The sequence below is a fragment of the Camelus ferus genome, chromosome 26 (assembly GCF_009834535.1).
Source record: "Camelus ferus isolate YT-003-E chromosome 26, BCGSAC_Cfer_1.0, whole genome shotgun sequence".
Lineage (NCBI taxonomy): Eukaryota > Metazoa > Chordata > Mammalia > Artiodactyla > Camelidae > Camelus > Camelus ferus.
The window spans coordinates 24,101,786-24,121,099 of record NC_045721.1 but is presented as its reverse complement, the minus strand read 5'-3'; the positions used below and the strand labels follow the sequence as shown (position 1 = coordinate 24,121,099).

At 47.2% G+C, this 19,314-nt stretch overlaps 1 protein-coding gene across 1 annotated transcript in view; it reads left to right on the top strand.

The window, feature by feature from the left end:
- Positions 1-19,314, top strand: part of MCPH1 (microcephalin 1) — a 204,691-nt gene that overhangs the window by 16,704 nt on the left and 168,673 nt on the right. Inside the window, 1 exon segment of the mRNA XM_032468520.1 lies at positions 3,775-3,893. Coding sequence (XP_032324411.1) covers positions 3,775-3,893 — 119 coding nt within the window.

Genomic DNA, 19,314 nt, shown 5'->3' with positions numbered 1-19,314 from the left:
TCTGCGCGGCGCCGGGCTCGTCCGCTCTGCGGGATTTCCGGCGGCAGCGCTCGAGTGGGCAGCCGGGAAGGCCCACCCCTCCGCGGGAACCGGAGGTGCGGGGTCCCTGGACCTTGCAGGGTAGACGGGGGGAGAGCCCGAGTCTGAAGGTGGAAAACCTATGTGCACTTCCCGCGGGGGAGGGTCTTAGGGGGTTTCGCCCCTGCCATTGGCTGCTTAGATAACGTGTAAGCGCCGACTTCCGCTGTGTCGGAGGGCGGCGCGCGCCCGCCCTGCGCATGCGCGCTGCCGCCTCTCCGTCAGGCTCGCGCGCAGCTTTGCGGCTGTGAGCGTCCCGCCGCCAGTCATGGCGGCCGCCGGCACCCCGGGCCCCCGGTCCTGAAAGGTGAGCGGGTAGGGCTGCGGCTGCGGGCGGGCTGAGGGACGGCACCGGGTCGCGGCGTGCGCGGGGACTGGGCTCGCAGGGACCTCCCGGAAGTCCGGCCGGCCACGGGGGGGGTGGTGGGGGCCGCTGGGCTGTCCTGGAGTCCACTCGGTGACCGCCCCCGACCTCTGTGCCGGGACGGCCCTGTGGGGTGGGGGCCTGTCCCCAAGGCCAGCACGGGGACAAGACCGCCCCGTGGGGTCGGGGTGAGGGGCTCTCCCCGAGCCGAGTGCCGGGACGGCCCTGTGGCGTGGGGAACGGCTTTGTGGGGTGGGGGGCTGCCCCGAGTCCAGCGCCGGGACCGCCTGGGTGGGCTGGGGTCTGTCCTCGAGTCCGGTGCCGGGCCAGCCCCACCTGGGCTCGGTGAGGGGAACGGTACAGGCACGCGAAGGGGTCGAAGAAAAATGGGCGGGTGTGACTAAACGCTTTTTGTGGTTCTGGAGTCTTCGGCTCGGTAGATTTGAGGGTGGGGGGCAATAGTGAAATTAGGAAAAGAAGCCGTAGCTCCTCTCCAGGGTCTGGGTCAGTGTTGTTATCATAACCTCTCAGTGGGGAATTGACTGCGTCCACGCACACCTGGAAGTTCTTTTAAAGCGTGAGATCCGCAAACTATGCTCCCTGCCCCCAAATCCTGCCTGCTGCCTGTTTTTGTAGGGCCTGTAAGGAAGAATGTTCTTTGCTTTTTTAATGGTGGGCCTGGGGGAGGACAGAGGGACAGATGAAATTATACCAAATTTAAACGTCATTGTCCATAAAGGTTGAAACACCTGTGCTTGCTCCTTAGCGTATTGTCTTGGCTGCTTTTGTGGCTATAATGAGGCTGAGTGGTTGTATGGCCCTGGAAGCCTGAAATATTTACTAACTCGTCCTTTTGAGAAAACAGACTCTTGCACTAGAAAATTTAGGGTTGATTTAGGAATTTGGGAAGAGCATCCAGTGTTGAAAATGAAACTGACATAAGTATGAGTAAAGTTGTTCTTCTCTTGACATTTTAGAACCGTAATAGCACCAATGCTGCTTGAATAGGGTTTAACAGAAGAAATTTTAAATGTACTTTTTAATGTACATGGAGCAAGATAAATCTGGTTGAAATCTTTGGATGAGGGTTGCTGAAATATCAGATGTATGTCATGCTAGTGTCCTTGTTAATTTTCAGGTGTTGTGGCGTATGTCCGAGGTGTGGGTCGGCCAATGGACAGAAAATTATTCAAAGACGTTTACAAATCAGCTGTGGATATGGGGGCAAAGGTAGAAATTCATGTTACCATTGCTGCGTATGAACGGTCCTCGGAAATGTAGTGAGGTATATTTGCATTTTCTTATTTTTGGAGTTATTACTAAAACCAATGAAGGGCAAAGAGACAGTGGTAAGTGGAGGGGTGAAACAAAAGAACAGTGGTATGAGGAATTTAGAACAGCACCATTTATAGAGCAGGTGGGCTCCGGGCAGTGCGAGAGAAGGAAAGCTCTGGGAAGAAAATGCAGGTCCTGCGGTTGGCTGCTGGGAGGCATGGTACTCCTGTTGATCAAAGTGTAGAATACAAGAAAAGGAACGTTTTTTTAAGGGAACATTTGTGAATTTGAGCACATTGGAAATACCTGGTAGACATTTGGACATACAAATCTGGAACTTGAGATCGTCAAGGTTAGAGTTAATGTTCGAGGAGTGAAGATAAGGGTCCTGTGTGATGACGACCCAGGTGGTTAGAAATGAAAGTGCTGAAGGTGCAACCTGTTTAATAGTTCAAGGGCTGGTGATGGGAGCCGTGGCCCCAGGGACAAGATGGAGAAGGATGCCAGGAGAACCTGGAAGATAATCCTGGAAGGCAGAGGAGGGATGGACAGACGAGAAAGATAGAAATTTTAAACACTGTCCGAGTCTTCAGAAGAGTAAGATTGGGAAGTATACTCTAAGTGTGAAAACCGTAAGGTCAGTGTTGAGTGTATCACAGTTTCCAGTGAACTGAGTAAAGGGGGATGGAAATTTGTCTTTGGAGTCACTGAGCCCCGTGGAATGGAGATGGTGGAAGCAGACTGCTCTCAGAGGGAGTTCAGCTGTGAACAAGGTGTTTGGTGTGTGTGTGTGCTGGGGTGTGGGGAGGATGGCTGACAGGCTGGGGAAGGGAGACAGTAACAAGAGTTAGATGTCGTCAAAGCAGGGCCAGGGATTAGGGCGAGCAAGGGCAAGGGCGTAAAGTAAAGGAGGGAGGCATTCAGAACCCTCAGGGCAGAGAGTGGGTGCTCCTGAACCTGGGGGCTCACCCTTGTCCCTACCCTCACGGGAGTCTGAGGCTGAGAGTAGGCTAGGGTGGAGGTCAGTCATAATGTAGGGGCAGGCCTTGCTTTTGAACCTGAGAAGTCACGTTTTCCCTGATGCACTAGGAGGTAGAAACCCTGGAGAGTTTGTCTGATGACACCAACCACTTACTTGGGCTGCACGTGTTTTTGTGGCTGAGAAAAAAAAAACATGGAACATAGGAGGCTGGCAGAAATGGCTTTTGAGAGTAATATTAAGTTCTTAGATCTCTTTTGTTTTTCATCTTTTATTTAGAAAATTTTCGGATAGAAAAATCGGAAGAATTGTACAGTGAACATGGATGCAACAATTAACAACATGCTTACTGTGTCTCCATGTCTCTAAACAGTGTATTTATATGTGTAATTTTTTCTGAACTATTTGCAAGTAAGTTGCAGATGTCATAATTTGTCCCTAAATATATTTAGTATCTTTAAAACCAAGGGCATTTTCCTGTATGACAGAGGACGGTTGAACACATCTCAGGACACTATCAGTGATTTCCTAAGTTCTCTGCAGTGGTTGACTCAGTTTATACTTTTGCTGTGTATGAAAACACCACTGTGCTCGGTTTTTTCTGTCTTTACCTTCAGCCATTCTGGTGCGGTTCTGGTGGTACATCATCCTGGTTTGAATTTGCATTTTCCTGCATGTCTTCAAATATTTATGTTAAAGACCTTCCTTGTTCAAGTCTCCAGCTCATGTTTCCATTGGGTTTTTCTTTTTCTTCTTGATTTGTAAGAATTCTCTGTAGTTTTCAGTTAACTCTTTGTTGGCCATGTGAATTGCAATATTTTCTGTCACTCTGTGGCTTGCCTTTTCACCTTCTTAATGGTATCTTTTGATGGTAACTGTAATGTAGTTTATTCCTTTATGGTGAGCTTTTTTGTGTGTGTCTTACTCAAAAAAAAAATCTGTTCCTACACCGGTTACAAAGATTTTCTCTGTTATTTTCCGGAAGTGTTATTTTGCCTTTCACATTTTTATTTATAGTACTTATGAAACTGTGCAGATAGTAATAGTTTGCATTTTGTTTTCTGCATTGTGTCTGCAGGTTTCAAAAACGTTCAACAAACAAGTAACTCACGTGGTGTTCAAAGACGGCTACCGGAGCACCTGGGACAAAGCACGGAGGAGGGGCCTGAAGCTCGTCTCAGTGCTCTGGGTGGAGAAGTAAGTTGTTCTCTTGTTTTTCCTAGTTGTCTAGTATTGACAGATGGAGATGTTTTGCACGTTTCATAGAACCAGATAAAGTTTGATTTCCACCTTTTCTCTGCCTCTTACCAGGGCAGGTCATTTAACATGAGCCTCAGATTCCGAAAGATGGGTGTGGTGTAATCCGTACCCTGCCTGGGGGCTCTGAGACTGTGCTGAGCCTGGTGCATTCAGGAAACCAGATGGAAGTAGGCTGTGTTAGGCGCCAGGGTGGCCATAACAAAATACACAGACTGGGGACTTAAGTGACAGAAATTTATTTCTCACAGTTCTGGGAGCTGGAAGTCCAAGGTGAAGGTGCCGGCAGTGTTGGTTTCTTCTGAGGCCCCTCTCCTGGACTTGCAGTTGGCCATCTTATTTCTGTGTCTTCACCTGGTCTCTCTGAGCGGCTCTGTGTCCTAATCTCTTCCTATAAGGGTACCAGTCTTATTGGATTAAGGCCCAGCCTAGTGGCCTCATTTAACCTTAACTAGCTCTTTAAAGGCTCCATCTCCAAATACAGTCACATCCTGTGCACTAGGAGTTAGGACTTCGTGTGAATTTGTGGGGACACAATTGAGTCCACAACAGCAGTGGTCAAGGGGAGGCTTAGGAGGAGGTCGAGGTCAGAGTGGTGGGACGTCAGATGATGCTGGGCCTGGTGGGGGTGATGCAGAGGTGTGTGCGAATAGGACTAGGGGCAAGGGCAGTGTAGATGGGGAGGGATGTGGACGTGATCCTGAGTCTCTGTAGGTAGTTGGGGGGAGGGGTGTCATCAGGGCAGAGGGGTGTGGACGTGATCCCGAGTCTCTGTAGGTAGTTGAGGGGAGGGGTGTCATCAGTGCAGAGGGATGTGGATGTGATCCCGAGTCAGTGCAGATAGTTGCAGGGGGAAGGTTGTGATCTCTCAATCAGTGAGTGTGGACAAGGGAAGAGAGAAGGTCCAGGATTGAGCACTTCAGAGTTGGAGCTTAATTGAGGAGGAAGACCAGCGAGGAGGGGGTTCTAGAAGTCAGATGAAGAAGGTTTTCAAGGAGGAGATTAATGATCAACTCTGGCAAACAGGTTGATAAAGACAGTTCTAAGAGATTACCACTGCAGCTAGCAACATGGGGTCTCGACAAGCAGTTTTGGCGGATTAGGGAGTAGAAGTTTAGGGGATTGGAAACAGGGTGCGCAGACGGGTCTGGTGGGGCCACAGAGCCGGGGCCGGACCTGGAGGGGGATGGAAGGGAAGAGGCTGAGGTGGGAGAAATGACAGCATCTCTGTGTGCCGAGGGAGCCCACCCAGCCAAGAGCGGAGTTCTTGTGACGGGAAAGCAAGAGGGCACGTTTGCTCGTGGACATGGCTGACGGGGCTGTGGGGATGGACTCCAGCAGACAAGTTCACGGGTCATACAGGATGTGTAGGTTATCCTGTGTGTCCCGTGGGTTACGTAGGATCAAGGACAGTCATTCCATGAGGAAAGGAGGGAGTGCAGAGTGTGCAGGGACAGTTGCTGCTAAGTGAGCAGATGTGGCGACAGGCTTTGTGGAAATGCTGTTCTCGTTTCTACTGTCATCATCTGGGAGTGAGAGTGGGAGAACGGTTTTGGGAGAACGGTTTTAGGAGAACACGTGAAGTAGTTGTCTAGGATCGTGGGAAAGGGGTGGGTCAGGGACTGTCCTGGAGGGAATGCCCTACTGGGCAGGACTAATAGCTCACTTGCGGGCGGTGGTTGTAGGTTGACTGTGAGGCCAGAGGATCAGGCTGGTTGTTCATCCAGCAGCCTGCAAGCCAGAAGGATTTACCCAGGCACCCACGTACTGTCAGGGGTTTGGAGGGATGATGAGCCGCGGTGGTGATGGACCACGGACTCCAAGCTCTCTGGGGGCAGAGGGCAGAGCTCACGGCGGGAGTTAGGGGGTGGGGAGGTAGTTCGGTTAACAGACCGTGGATCTCAGTTGGGTTCAGTGTTTTGAGGTTGTATACGGGATTATATTTGGGAAGTTAGGAGGATGTGGCTGGAGCACTCGTGCTGTAGACTGCGTCAGTGCTTTACTCCTTTGAGTGGCTGGATAGTAGTCTGTTGTAAAGATAGATCATGTTTTATCTTCATCAATAGGTGGACATTTGGGTTTTTTGCACATTTTGGCTATTATGAGTAATGCTGCTATGAACATTTGTGTCCAAGCTTTTGTGTGAATATATATTCTCAATCCTCTTGGGTATATATACACCTAGGAGTGATATAGCTGAGTGACATGGAAACTTTATTTAGCTTTTTGAGAACTACCAAACTATTCTTCAGACTGGATGCTCCATTTTACATTCCCACCAGTAACGTTTGCAGGTTATTGCCCTTCTTTGTGTTTATCCCGTTATCATGAACATGAAGTGGTGTCTCACGATGGTTTTGATTTGTGTTCCCCAGTGATGTTGAACAGCTTTCCATGGTTTTATTGGCTTTCTTTTGTATCTTCGGAGAAATGTCTATTCAAATACTTTTGTCCATTTTTTAAAACCTGGGTTATTTTATTGAGTTTTAAGAGTTCTTGTTGGTATCCTTTGAATCACAAAATTTTTTAATTTTTCTTAAGTTCGCTGTATTTTTTTCTTCTGTTGCTGCTTGTGTGTGTGTTTTTTTCTTTTCTGGGGGGAAAAGAGCACCTGATATTTGATAGAGATTTGAGTCTCTAATTACGTAGATGTTGCCATCTTAACAATATTTAATCTTGCAGTCAATGGCCATTGGATGTGTTTTCATTTTGGGGAATTGTCTGATTTCTTTCAGTGATGTGTTGTAGTTTTCAGGGTGCAAATCTTGCATCTCCTAGGTTAAATTTATTCTAAAATTTTTTTTGACGCTATAGTAAATGGAATTGCTTTAGTTACATTTTTAGATTGTTCAGGTGTTAAAATATTGAAATACAATTGATTTTTTACATATTGACCTTGTAAATTGCAAGTCTTCTGAATTTGTTTGTTAGCTTTAAGTGTTTTGGGGATTTCCTTGGGATTTTCAGTATACAGTGTTGTGTAACACTTCATAGAGGTGGTTTTTTGTAATCTGTACATAGAGATAGTTTGACTTCTCCCTTTTCAGTCTGGATGCTTTTTTCTTTCTTTTTCTTTTCTAATTGCCCTGACTACAACTCTGGCACAATGTTGAGTAGAAGTGGTGAGAGTAGACTTCTTTGTCTTGCTCCCAATTTTAGGCAAAAAGTTTTCACTATTTTACTGTATTTCACTATTAAGTGTGATGTTAGCTTTGGGTTTTATAGATGCCCCTTTTCAAGTTGAGGAAGTTTCTTTCTATTCCAATTTGTTGTTTGTTTTGGGTTTGTTTATCATTAAAGGATGTTGGATTTTGTTGAATGCTTTTTCTGCAGCTGTTGAGCGATTTACATGGTTTTTGTCTTTTATTCTATTAATGTGCTGTATTCGATTGATTTAATATGGTGAACCAGCCTTACATTCCTGGAGTAAATCCTACTTGGTCATGTTGTACACTTTTCTTAATTGTTGGATCAATTTGTTAGTACTTTCATTTTTTATTTTATTTTTGCATCTGTATTCATAAGGGATATCGGTCAGTAGTTTTCTGGTGATGACTTTTTCTGGTTTTGGTGTCAGGCAGTATTGACATCATAGAGTGAGTTGGGACGTGTTCTTCTGTCTTGAAGTTTGTAAGGTTTGGTGTTAATTCTTCAAGCATTTGTGGAACTCACTAGTGAAGCCATCTGGGCCTGAGCTTGCTTTTGTGAAAAAGTTTTTGTTCACTAATTCCATCTCTTGTTTTAGGTTTATTCAGATTTTCTGTTTCTTCTTGAGTCAGTTGAGTAGTTTGTCTTCCTAGGATTTGCCCACTTGAATCTAGGCTGTTTAATTTGTTGGCATGCACTTGTTTGTAGTATTCTGTAATAACCCTTATCTTTTTATTGTGATAAGATCAGTAATTTCTGATTTTAGTAGTCACTTCTCTTTTTGTCTTGATCAGTCTAGCTAAAGGCTTGTCAATCAGATGAAGACAGATTTCCATAGGTTACTCTATCTGAAAATGTCCTATTTCATCATCATTTGTGAATAATATTTTCAATGGATATGCAATTCCAGGCTGACTTTTTTTTTAATGTTTAAAGGCATTTTCCCAGTCTTCTGTCCTCTGGTGTCTCATGAGAAGCCCTTAGTTAAATAGTTTCTGCGTTGTAAGTAATGTGTCCTTTTTCTCTGGCTTCTTTTCAGTTTTTCTCCTTATCTTTGATTTTCAGAAGTTTAACATAAGTGGTTAGGTATGGTGCTTTTTAATTTATTTTGTGTGGATTTTGCTGAGTTTCTTAACATGTAAGGTTATATATATTTTTCTAAAAACGTGATTAGTTAGGGCCGTTATTTCTTTGGATGCCTTTTCTGCCTGTTTTGCTGGTACTAGAATCAGCTACACATTGGGCATTGGCTAAGTTTCTGTAGACGGCCAGATAGTAAACCTTTTAGGCTTCATGGGCCACGTGGTCTTTACTCAACTACTCACTGTCCTGGTGTGGAAGGAGCCCTGGAGAATGAGCAAACAAGTGAGTGTGGCCGTGTTGCAGCAAAACCTTATTAAAAAACCTCGTTAAGGGCTGGGTGGCCTGCAGGCCATAGTTTGCCAGTCATCCTGTGTAATTAATACAGCTTTTGAAATTTTCACCCTTGTTCCTAATGCCCTGGTTTTTGTTCACTATTTATTAGTCACCTTTTTAGTCTCCAGGTTGATCTTCCTTCAAGTTCATTGACTCTTTTCTCCATCAGCTCCATTCTGTCATTAAGTCCATTTATTAAATGTATTTCATTCAGGTGTTTTTCAGTTCTGACATTTCCTCTTGGCTCTTTCTTATGTTTGCAAGTTTTGTTTTTCAGCTGAGTTTTCCTGTCTTTCACTACAAGTGTATTTTCCATTTCTTGGCAGAGGATAATTATAGTCATTCCTTGTCTTATCATTTTAGCATCTCGAGGTTGGCATCTGTTGATTGATTTTTTTTTTCTTGAGAATGTGTCACATTTTCCTGGCTCTTCCGTGTGACAACTTTGGGTTATATCTTGGACGTCATAGGTGTATGTGAAGTTAGGTTCTTTCCTGTTGCTCCAAAGGGTATTGATGGTTTTAGTAAGCAGCTGGTTTGTTTAGCTTTAAACTGCAGACTGTTGTTTTAAGACCTGTGCTGGGCATTTGCTTGGGTATGTTCACTTCTTCAAGCTTAGCTGCAGGCTGATTTGTTTGCTCCGTGGACGGGTAGGTCGGGGGCAGCCAGGCACTTGGACTTTTATGCTCAGAACCTGAGATTCCTCTTCTCTGGTGTTTTGTTTCCTGGATCCTTGCGTCATTCCTGGTGCCTTAGTTTCCTGACTCTTTATCCCAGTTCCTTTGGCCAGAAAGACAGCAGCAACCCATCACTACCACTCCCATGGAGGTTGTGATGTTTTTCCTCAGGGTGAAGCCCCAGAAACCCTCCCCTCTCCCTCCCCTCCGAATGTGCCCAGTCCATTACAATGGCCCAGCCCACTGCTTGTATGTCAGGTGAACTCTCCTGAGTCCCTGTCTCTGCCGCCACCCCGCGTCCAGACAACGCTCACCTTGCCTGTCTCCCTTTCCCTGCATGTCTTGTACATCAGCAAAGGCAGCACTTTATCACCCATGAACTCACAGTGGTTTACACAGTGTTAAAGGTTTGGAGGGAATCAAGACTATCTCATGACCCATGAAAATTACATAAACCCCCAAATCTCAGCATCCGTTAGTAACACAGTGGGCACATTGATCGCACTGTGAACGGCTGCCTTCGCTCTCTCCTGCAGAATGGAGTAGCATGGCCGAGACTGATGGCCGGCAAAGCGCAGGATACTCGCTGTCTTGCAGAAGCGGTTTGCTGACCGCTGTTCGGAGCTCTGATGACTCATCTCTTTGGTTGACTCCAGCCTGTTCCAGCCTCAGCTGCACCGCTTTCCGCCTTGGTAGCTTCACGACGCTCTGTCCTCAGGCAGACCTTTAGTTCTCAGCTCTGCTGCCTCGAGCTCCGCCTCCTCCGCCACGGCTTCACTCTGGTTGAACTCAGCTCTTGCCACGGGTCCCATTTCAGGGCCGTTTCCCCGGAAGTGCTTCTGTCCCCCAAGCTGTAGCAGAGCCCCCTTTGTGACTCCCTGTCTCAGCCCCTTATGTCCTTTTTGTTCTGGTAAAACTTAGTTCATTTGTCTGTCTGTCTACCTGCCTGCCTACCTCATCATGCATTTTGTTTTTCCATTTTAATGTAAACCCTATAAGTACAACCTCCGTGTTTGTCATCTTCCACAGTTGTGTTCCCAGTGAGCATCTAGCACATGGCAGGTGCTCAGGAGGTATTTGTCCCAACAGCTGATGAAGAGAGGAGGTATCAGAGCTGTAAAATGTTGTACAGGCACATTTGGGGTGGGGTACAGAAAAACCGACCTTTACTGAAAGCTTGAAGCTAATGGAGAAGTTTGGGCAAAAGTGTAAGCTGACAGCTGGCATTCCTGTGCTGAAGTGAGGTCCAGCTGGTCCTGACCTAGGACCTCTCACCAGCAGTCTTTCTCCTACTGTCCTGCTCATTTGCTGGGCTGTCCCCTAATTTCCTTCCTCTTCATCCCTTTTCTCCATTTCTGCCCCCACTTAACCCAAGAGGCTCATAGACTCTCCAAAATAATTGTAACTTGACCCAAAAGCAGTCTCTTAAGGTCCCTTGAATGTGAACTTAATCACATTTTTAATATAAATTATTTTCTTTGTTTTTTACTGTTTGTTGTTAACACAGATTTTTAATTATTATGTACAAACTATTATTGATTTTTAGATTTCCTTTTGCTGCCTTGAAAACTTGCTTTTGAATTAAATGTATTTATATTTAACTACGTGCTTGCTTTTAAAGTGAAAAATCCCCACTTAATCCACCTCATGCCTTACCTTCCAGGACTCCCCGCGGTTGGGGGAAGCCTGCCAGTTAGAATTCAGAGTACATAGTTTCAGTGTTTTGGTGTTTTTTTTTTAACTGAGTGTATAAATCATGCAAATGTATGCATTTATACATTCATATTTATATATACATCCATATTTACATATACATCCACGTAAATAGTCTTTTTTTCATGGAAAGCACATACGACTTTTTAGTTAACAGTGTATTAGATGACATTTTTCCACATTGTGCATAGAGATATATCTCTTTTTTTAAAACATGTGTATGGTCTTTTGTAATAAATACCCAGTAATTTATGTAACCTGTCTCCTAGTGAGTATCATGTTTTCCCCGTCTCCTTTTTCTTTCCATTCAGAACTAGTCCAATATCAACCCTTGGTGTACATTACCTTCTTGCAGAGATCTAAGTCTTTCCATAGGTTTAAGTTCAGAACATGGACTCTCGGGTGCAGAGGGCTTACGTGTTCAAACTTAGGATAGATGCTATCAGGACGCGTTCTGCAAAGAGTGTGCCGAATTCCATTCTTCTAGCAGTGTGAGTTATCACACCTTTTTAATCTTTCCTACTTTGTAGGTGAAGGGATAAAGTTGATTTCATCTGCGTTTCCTTGATTTTTAATGAACTTGAACTTGAACTTCCTTTGACAGAACTTAGAGGTAACAGCCAAACTGACCTTCACTTTGTATGCCGTGTGTCCATTCTTTCGTTAATAGGCCATCGCTGCTATTTCCCTCTGAGTGTGAACTTCATGAAATATGCGAGCTCACTAGGTGTCACTAGATTCCCATTCTGTTGGGTTATTTCTGGGTATGTTCTTTCTAAGAGCAGACAGCTGTCTAACTAATTGATAAAATTCTGACATTTCCTTTGGACACACATTTCCATACTGAAGGAAGAAGAAATAAAGGTGGGAGGAATGAAGGTCAGCTGGGCTGTCAGGTCTGAGTTCTGTTGAAGGTTGATGACAGAGGAACATTTTGTACACAGTCACAGGTAACTGGAGCACAGTTGCGGGTGATGATGTCCTTGCCTGTTTGAGTGCGTCCCTCACCCCTGCATTTAGTGTTTCCTACCAACAGGCTCGTTTCCTCGCACAGCCACGATGATCTCACGGGCTGTTCCAGTCACGCACTAGACAGCCGCCTACGCCCCCAGAAGCCCCCTGCGTCTGGTTGGTGTCTCCTGTCTTTCTCCCTCTGCAGCCGCTCCTCAGTCTGTCGTTGGCCTTCGTGCCTCTGATGCTGTCGGAAGTCACGGGTGGTGCTACGAGGTGCCCTCAGTGGGGACGGTCTTCCTGGTGAGATGACCTGAGGGAAGACCCGGGGGGGGCGCTGATAGGTAGGCTCCTTTCGGGGCACAGTGCTGCCTCCCGGGCCCTCCTCCGGGGTGAGTATGCCCCCCTGGCCGTTAATTAGTGTGGCCTTCGAAGGAGGGCCTTTCAGACTGCGTGAGTAACTGTCCCTCATCAGTGTGTGTGTGAGTGTGTGTGCATGTGTGCACACGCGTCTTTTTTACCCATTGGGTTACAATCCATTACTGTCATTGCTCCTTTTAAGGTTTGAATTGTCCCCCACTGGCTGCTGGTGGGCCATTCAAGTTGACTCCTGTGCTATTTTCTCATTTTTCCAACATTCCCAGAACACTTCTTTTCTCTTCTGGAAGAATTTAATCCAGGCTCAGCTTGTACTTTCTCTTTCCCAGCCTTGGATTCAGCCTTTTCTCCAAGGAGCCCTGGTTCCTTTTAGTGGAAAGTAGTGTTTGAACCCAGAATCTGGGTTGTGGTCATGCTCACTGCCTTCCCCACCCATCTTGTGGATGGAGTTAGTGACCTGTGTGTGTCCCTGCCGTGCGTTTATTTCTGTAGCCATCCGTGTGTGGTGACTCGTACAGGTGCCCCACGGATACCTGTACTTCCAGCCCAGACGCCTTTCCTACCAGCTTATGCGCGTCGTAAACAGGCACCGAGGTTGTCAGGCGGTTTTAGTGTTTCAAGCATGTTGGGGAAAGGTCACCTCAATGTCAGACACTGGCTTTGCTGTCCTGGGTCCCCTCTGCACGGCATTTGACAGTAAGTGGGTACGGGGAGGCAGAGTAGTCCCCACCTCTCTCTACCGTGTATCTCGGCTTCAACACTAGCCAGAATCCTCTGCGTTGAAAGCCTTATTTCACTCTGGACAGAAATACTTGACACTGCTGAGGACACGGAGCAATTAAAAAAAAGAAAAGAGATACTTGTGACGGACCAAGGCATGTGTACCGGGGTTTCATAAATCCAGTCAGGCATCAGATCAGTGACAGAGATCGTCCCCATTTGTACTGTCCCAGAGGCAGGTGCCCTGCTACAGTTCAGGATGGAGCTGGTCAGCCTTTTCACCCAGAGGCCGTGGGGTAGGCTCATGGTGGAGGAGCCGCTGGGGGCCAGCGTGGCCAGACAGAGCGCACAGGGGTGGCGGGAGCAGGGCCTGGGGACCCGTGACCTCGGGTCAGTCTTTAGAAGAAAACCAGTGGACAGTGGGGGTCGGGGCGTGTATTACCCTAAACTCTCCCCATCTGGTTACTGTTCGGAAGGTTTTCCTGTCTCCCTGTCACGACCATCCTGTGGTTTGAAGATGAGTGAACAGAGGTGAGCATGCTAACGTGCTTCTGATCTGTGCAGGAGAGCCAGAGGGACTCAGCAGCAGCCGCCGGGTCTCTCCTCGGCATCCCGGGCACCCCTCTGTTACTTGCTGTTTATTTCCCTCCAGTGCCCCTCCCTCACATTCAGTCAGTAAATTTCTTTCCTTACAGCCTTGTTCAAATGCTCCCTCTTCTCTGAGCACTTCCCAGAGAGCAGCACGGTGATGCGTGCTGGAAGGTTCGGCTCTGGGGCCATGGCGGAGGGTGTGTGCTCAACCCCTGGCTGCACCTCCTCCCCGCTCCCCTCTGCTCCCTGTGCTGTCACCTGAGCTTCGGGTCCTCCCTCGGCCCCTGGGAGGGGCGGGTGCAGGACTTGAACTCTTCTGCCCAGTGGTGTCCTTCACAAGATGTCATCCGTTTTTCTCTCCCCTGAGTGCCCAGCCCTTCTGTACAGGGATTAAGACACTTGTTGAACAACTCCTGACTGGGCTGGGAACCGGGGATCCAGGTCTGGTTAGGGCTCATCCCGAGAGTGGGTGAGCCGCGCTGAGATTCCGGGCTCCAAGGGGCAAGCCCTTCGGCAGGATCCAGGCCGGGCTTCCCGAAGTGCTGCCCTGCTTCCCTGGCTCTGGGGGCAGTCGTTGGAAAATGAGGTAGAAAGTTGGTTCTGTTTTTAGGACCGTCTCTTGAAACACTTCTCTTCTGCACCACTAGGTGGGGGAATGATGTTACCATTTTATATTTCTGAAGAAAAACAAGACACCCAGCTGGTGATCCTCTTCTGTTTATTCAGTAGACTTTGACTGAGTGCCTGGTGATAAACGTGGTTTTGATGTAGTGGCTTCAGTGTTTCCCCAGCACGCCAGCACACATGATGCCACGGAAGGACCGGCGTCAGCCCAGGCTCGAGGCCTGTGTGCCCCTGCAGCGTGAGTCCTTGGGGCAGGTGCCCCTGTCACCCTGGGTCAAGCTCTCCCAGAGACAGACTAGTAGAGGAGACTGACAGTTCTGTAAACTTGGGCAGATGATCTTCTGTGAGCCTCAGTTTCCTCAGATGTGAAATGGGAGGAAACCAGTAGCACTTACCCACCAGGGCTGGAGGGAGGCTTCCGAGAGCTGGCTGAGCCTCGTGGTGGTGATGACTGTGGTTTAAGCGTCTTGTATGTGATGGCAGGGTTAGGCGGGTCTTCTCCCCCGATCCAGCAGCCTCTTTTCCGCTATCTTGATGCTTCTAACAGTGGGAAATAGGGGATGTTTCACTTGAGAGAAGCTGGTAAGCACTGCTCCAGGTGAAAATTGGTAATCGCAGGATCATGAAAGAGAGAGAAGCCTCTCTCCTGGTCCTTCCCATCCTTGCTGCCTGCTTCTCGTCCCTTTCAGTAGATCCATTATTCTGCCCACCCCTTAACTGTGGGCTTCCTACAGGCTTCAGTCATTAGTTTGTTTTTTAAAGTTCAACTTTATAAAAATATTATTTACATAAAATGAAATAGTCCTATTTTAAGTGTATAGTTTATAGAACTTTGACAAGACATACTTACCCTTGTTACTGCCACCACCATCAAAATAAAGAACATTTTCATCACCTGATAGTTTCCCACATCCCTTGTAAGTCAGCTTCCCTGCCTTCTCCCCCCACCAGGTTTGTCACAATCGATCAGTTTGCTTTGCCTGTTGTAGCATCCTGTGTAAATGGAGTCATCCGATGTGTATTGTGTTGTGCCTGCTTTTGTTCAACGTGATGTTTTTGAGATTTATCCTTGTGGATGTATATGTATCAGTAACTTCGTTTAACAGCTGAGTAGTATTGTTGCACGCATGTACCAGTTTGTTCATCCATTCACCTGTTAATGGATGTTTGGGTAGTTTTCAGTTTTTGGTTGTTGGGACTCAGGTTCTGTGATCAGTCATGTTTGTGACCTTGTGTGTCTTCACTTCTCCTGGATCGATACCTAGACTGTTGTCCAAGGCGGTTGTGTAATTTTCCATTCCTGCCAGCAGGGCGTCAGTCTTCACTTGCCCCACATCTTTACCGCCACTTGGAATTTCTCAATCTTGACTTCTAGCCATTCCAGTGGATATGTAGTGGTACTGATGGTTTTGTTTTTGCTTTGATGATGGATATAACCCCCTCATTTAAGGTGCGCAATTCAGTGGGTTTTGATGTATTTGCAGAGTTGTGCAAGCACCGGCACAATCAGTTGAAGCGTTGTCACCACCTCAGAATGAAACTTTTACATCCCTGGTCCCCACGCCCCCAGCCCAGGGCAGCCACTGGTCTCCTCCCTATCCCTATGGGTTTGCCTGTTCTGGACATCTTGTGTAACAGAACCACACTGTATGTGGGCTTTGGGCCTGGCTTCTTTCTCATAACGTAGTGTTTTCCCGATCCCTCCACAGTTGTAGCATGTGTCAGAATCTCCTCATTTCTCATGGAGTATTCCATCGTATGGGTATGTCACGTGTATCCATATCATACACGATTTGCAAATATTTTCTCCCATTCTGCAGGTTTTTACATCTCCTTTACAGTTTCCTTTGAAGCAAAAAGGTTTTAATTTTGATGAAGTCTAGTATATTTTTGTTTGTTTCTTTGTGCTTTGGTGTCATTTAAAAAATTACCGCCAAAACCAGGATCACAAAGATTTACTTCTATCTTTTTTCCTAAGAATTTTATAGTTTTAACTCTTACATGTAGATCTTTGATGCATTTTGAGTTATCTTTAGCGTGTGGTACGAGGTAGGGGTCTAATTTCATTCTTTTTTGTGTAGGTTGTCCTACAGTTGTCCCAGCACCATTTGTTGAAAAGACTTGTTCTTTCCCCAATGGCTTATGTTGGCCTCTTGTCAAAAATCAATTAACCGTAAGTTTGAAGATCTCATCTGGTTTTAGTTTGTATTCCCCTGACGACTACTGCTGAACATAGGCTAACGAGCTTGGTGACTGTTTGTGTATTGTCTTTGGTTTAAATCTTGTGCTTTATCTTTTTCTTTCTTTATCATGTCTTTCAAAGCATTTCAAGTCTTTTGTTGAAGTCCAGTTTTTCATTTTCTTTTGTGCTTTGTTTTCGATATTCTAAGTGTCTTTGCCTGCTTGACAATCATGAATTTTTTAGTGCATTTTCTTTTAGGAGCTTTATAGTTTTAGCTTTTGTGTGTAGTTCTGTGATCTGTTGTGAGCTATATATGTATATTTTTTGGTATGTGCTTACATGTATGCTGTAAGATAAGGAGGTCAGAAGTGTTCGTCTTTCTACAGTTTACTCATTGTTCAGAAAATCTTTTCGAGTGCTTACTCTGTCAGGCATTGGGGTTACAGCTCTGACTCAGCAGGCGTGTTCCCTGCTTTCATGGGACACACTTTTAATGAGGAAAATGAGTTTTGTAAGTGCAGGAAGACTTGCTTGAGGTCCTTAAAGGTCCAGGAGGGCCACTGGAGTCGGTTACCGTGCTTGGACCAGGTGCTTGGGGAGGCCTCTTGGAGGCGGTGAGCTTTGAGCTGAGGCGAGAGAGACATGAAGGAGGACGGAGGAGGATGGGCGCCCCGGGGAGGGAGGGTCACTGCGGTGGGCGGGGCATGTGCCCCAGGAGGCCCCCAGGCGGGCAGACGACAGTGCTGGCATCTGGTGAGGATAGGACGCTTTGGGACAGACTGTGCTCCCTCAGGCCTGGCCTCAGGAGTGGAGCTTCACTACATCCATCCTCATCCCAGGACATCCCCGGCGTGTGCAGGATGGAGGCGCTGGGCGAGTCCCTGGGTATAAATAAATACATCCAGATCTGAGCTTGTTGTCATTTCCAGCTGCTCCTAAACTTGGTTTCCCTTCCCTGTCCTGTTATGAAGAGAGCCCCCCCCCCGCAACACACACACACACACCCACCACCACCACCACCAGAAAATCAACTAGTCTTACAAGGTTTATAGTGAACACACTTGTCCCCTGTTAACCCATTCCTATTCCCCGGAGGCAACGCCTCTGCTCGTGCGGCTCCTTCTGGAACTCTGACTTCCCTCCAGACTGCTAATTAACGGGGCTTCTCTGCTGCCTTGATGGTTCTCAGCGTTATCTAGTGACTTCCTGAAGTGGAAGTGAGGGCTTGGTTTCCACCCAGCTGCCTTCGGGGGACCCCACCCCGTGTGCGTGCGTCTGCTGTGTGCACACCCTCCCCCAGGACTCTTACCCTCTCATTATTCCAGTGCATGTGATCAATTAAATCAGTTGTTTTGTTGATGCCATTATGACTGTGGATGTGGTTTTTAGCTGTATCTGAAAACGCACCACAAATACATTTCCTTTCCTGTGAAGGTTGGTCCTGCCTGAGCTGGGCCTGGTGTCTGTGGTCCGGGGTGTCTCTGGACCAGAGACATTGTCTGAGAGCAGAGCCCAGGGCCTCTGCTTTGCTGGAGGGGCGAGTGGGGCGTTTGCTGGAGGGGCGAGTGGGGCGTAGTCAGGAGCGAGGCTGCCTCTGCTCACACCCACCCTCGCCTCCCTCCCAAGCCCCTCTGGCTGTGAGGGGAGGACTCCCACCCTTCCTGTTCGCTCTCCCCTGCCCTACCCCCCATCCCCAAACTGCCGGGCTGGGGCTTCTGTTTGTTTCAGGTCCCCAGACACCTCTTACCTACTCTTTATTTCTGTTGTTTTGTTTTCCTTTACTGTCATTTGATTGGGGCTTTAGGGAGAAGAGAGAAAAACGTAAGTGCTCAGCTGGCCAGATTTAACCAGGGGTCAGGCACACTCTGTTCTTATCCTGAGTGTTGCCCAGTCCAGGATCCCGTGGCCCAGCCTCCCAGGCTTTGCTGAAATCTTGGGCGTCTCCTACCCCAGTAGCCCTGGTCTCAGTGTCCCTGTCCTGGAGCTTGTCCCTCAGTGACCTGTCCAGGGCCCCTCACACTCCTTATGCCATAGGAGCCTTTGCGACACCGGCCTGGCCTGTGTCACTGTCTCCTGACTCCTTTTCATTCACTTCATAACGTGAGGGTGTGTGTTGTCCCCAAGTCACAGCCCAGTTCACTTCGATCGCTGCCTTTTGTCTCTGCTCTTCTAGACAGAAGACCTGAGTCCCCAGACCTGCTCCCTCGTGCTGGCTCCATCGGGTGGTGGCCCTCCTGACCCTGTCCTGTCACCTTGCTGTCTGACCTCTGCTCTGCCTTCTTGTCCTTCGCTTGTCCCAGTGATTGTGCTGCATTCTTTACGTTTTTACAGCTTTGGAAATTTTGTTCACATCTGGCTTAACAGAAGACAGTTGCATTCTCACATCTGCTTCTGCGTTTGATGTGCAGGGTGACTCATGTTGTGCCTCTGACTCTGCCGTGTGCTCATGAGGAGTGGGAGGCAGGGATGTGTTCTTACCAAGTAACATGTAGTTCTGAGCTCGCGTCGGGGTCTTCTGTCTGCATGCTGAGATTCACAGCCACGTGTCACTGTTCAACATTTAGTATGCAAATGCTGGTTGGAAATACACTTAAATTACAGTGCAATAAAAAAAAAAGAATGAGGAAGAATATATCCCTACTGATGTAGAAAGCTAAGAATGAAAAGGAAATTCTAGGAACGTGTGTGTACAGAATTGTGCAGTAAAGTATGTCTCACTTTAAGAATGGAGATTGCACGCCAATGGGACAACAGCCTGCACCAAGAGGGCTGTGGCATGTGTTTATACCTTTAGTGAGTGCCACACACTGAGCATCTTGACGTGTTACAAGTCTGAAATTATTGCATAAAAATTGTACTTCCTGTATCTGCTGCTCACTTCCCTTACTCACGTAGAGAAGATCTGGAAAGCTGAATTTGTATTGCCTTTAGTGTTTGGTAACAATGGGCCTGTTAACGTGGC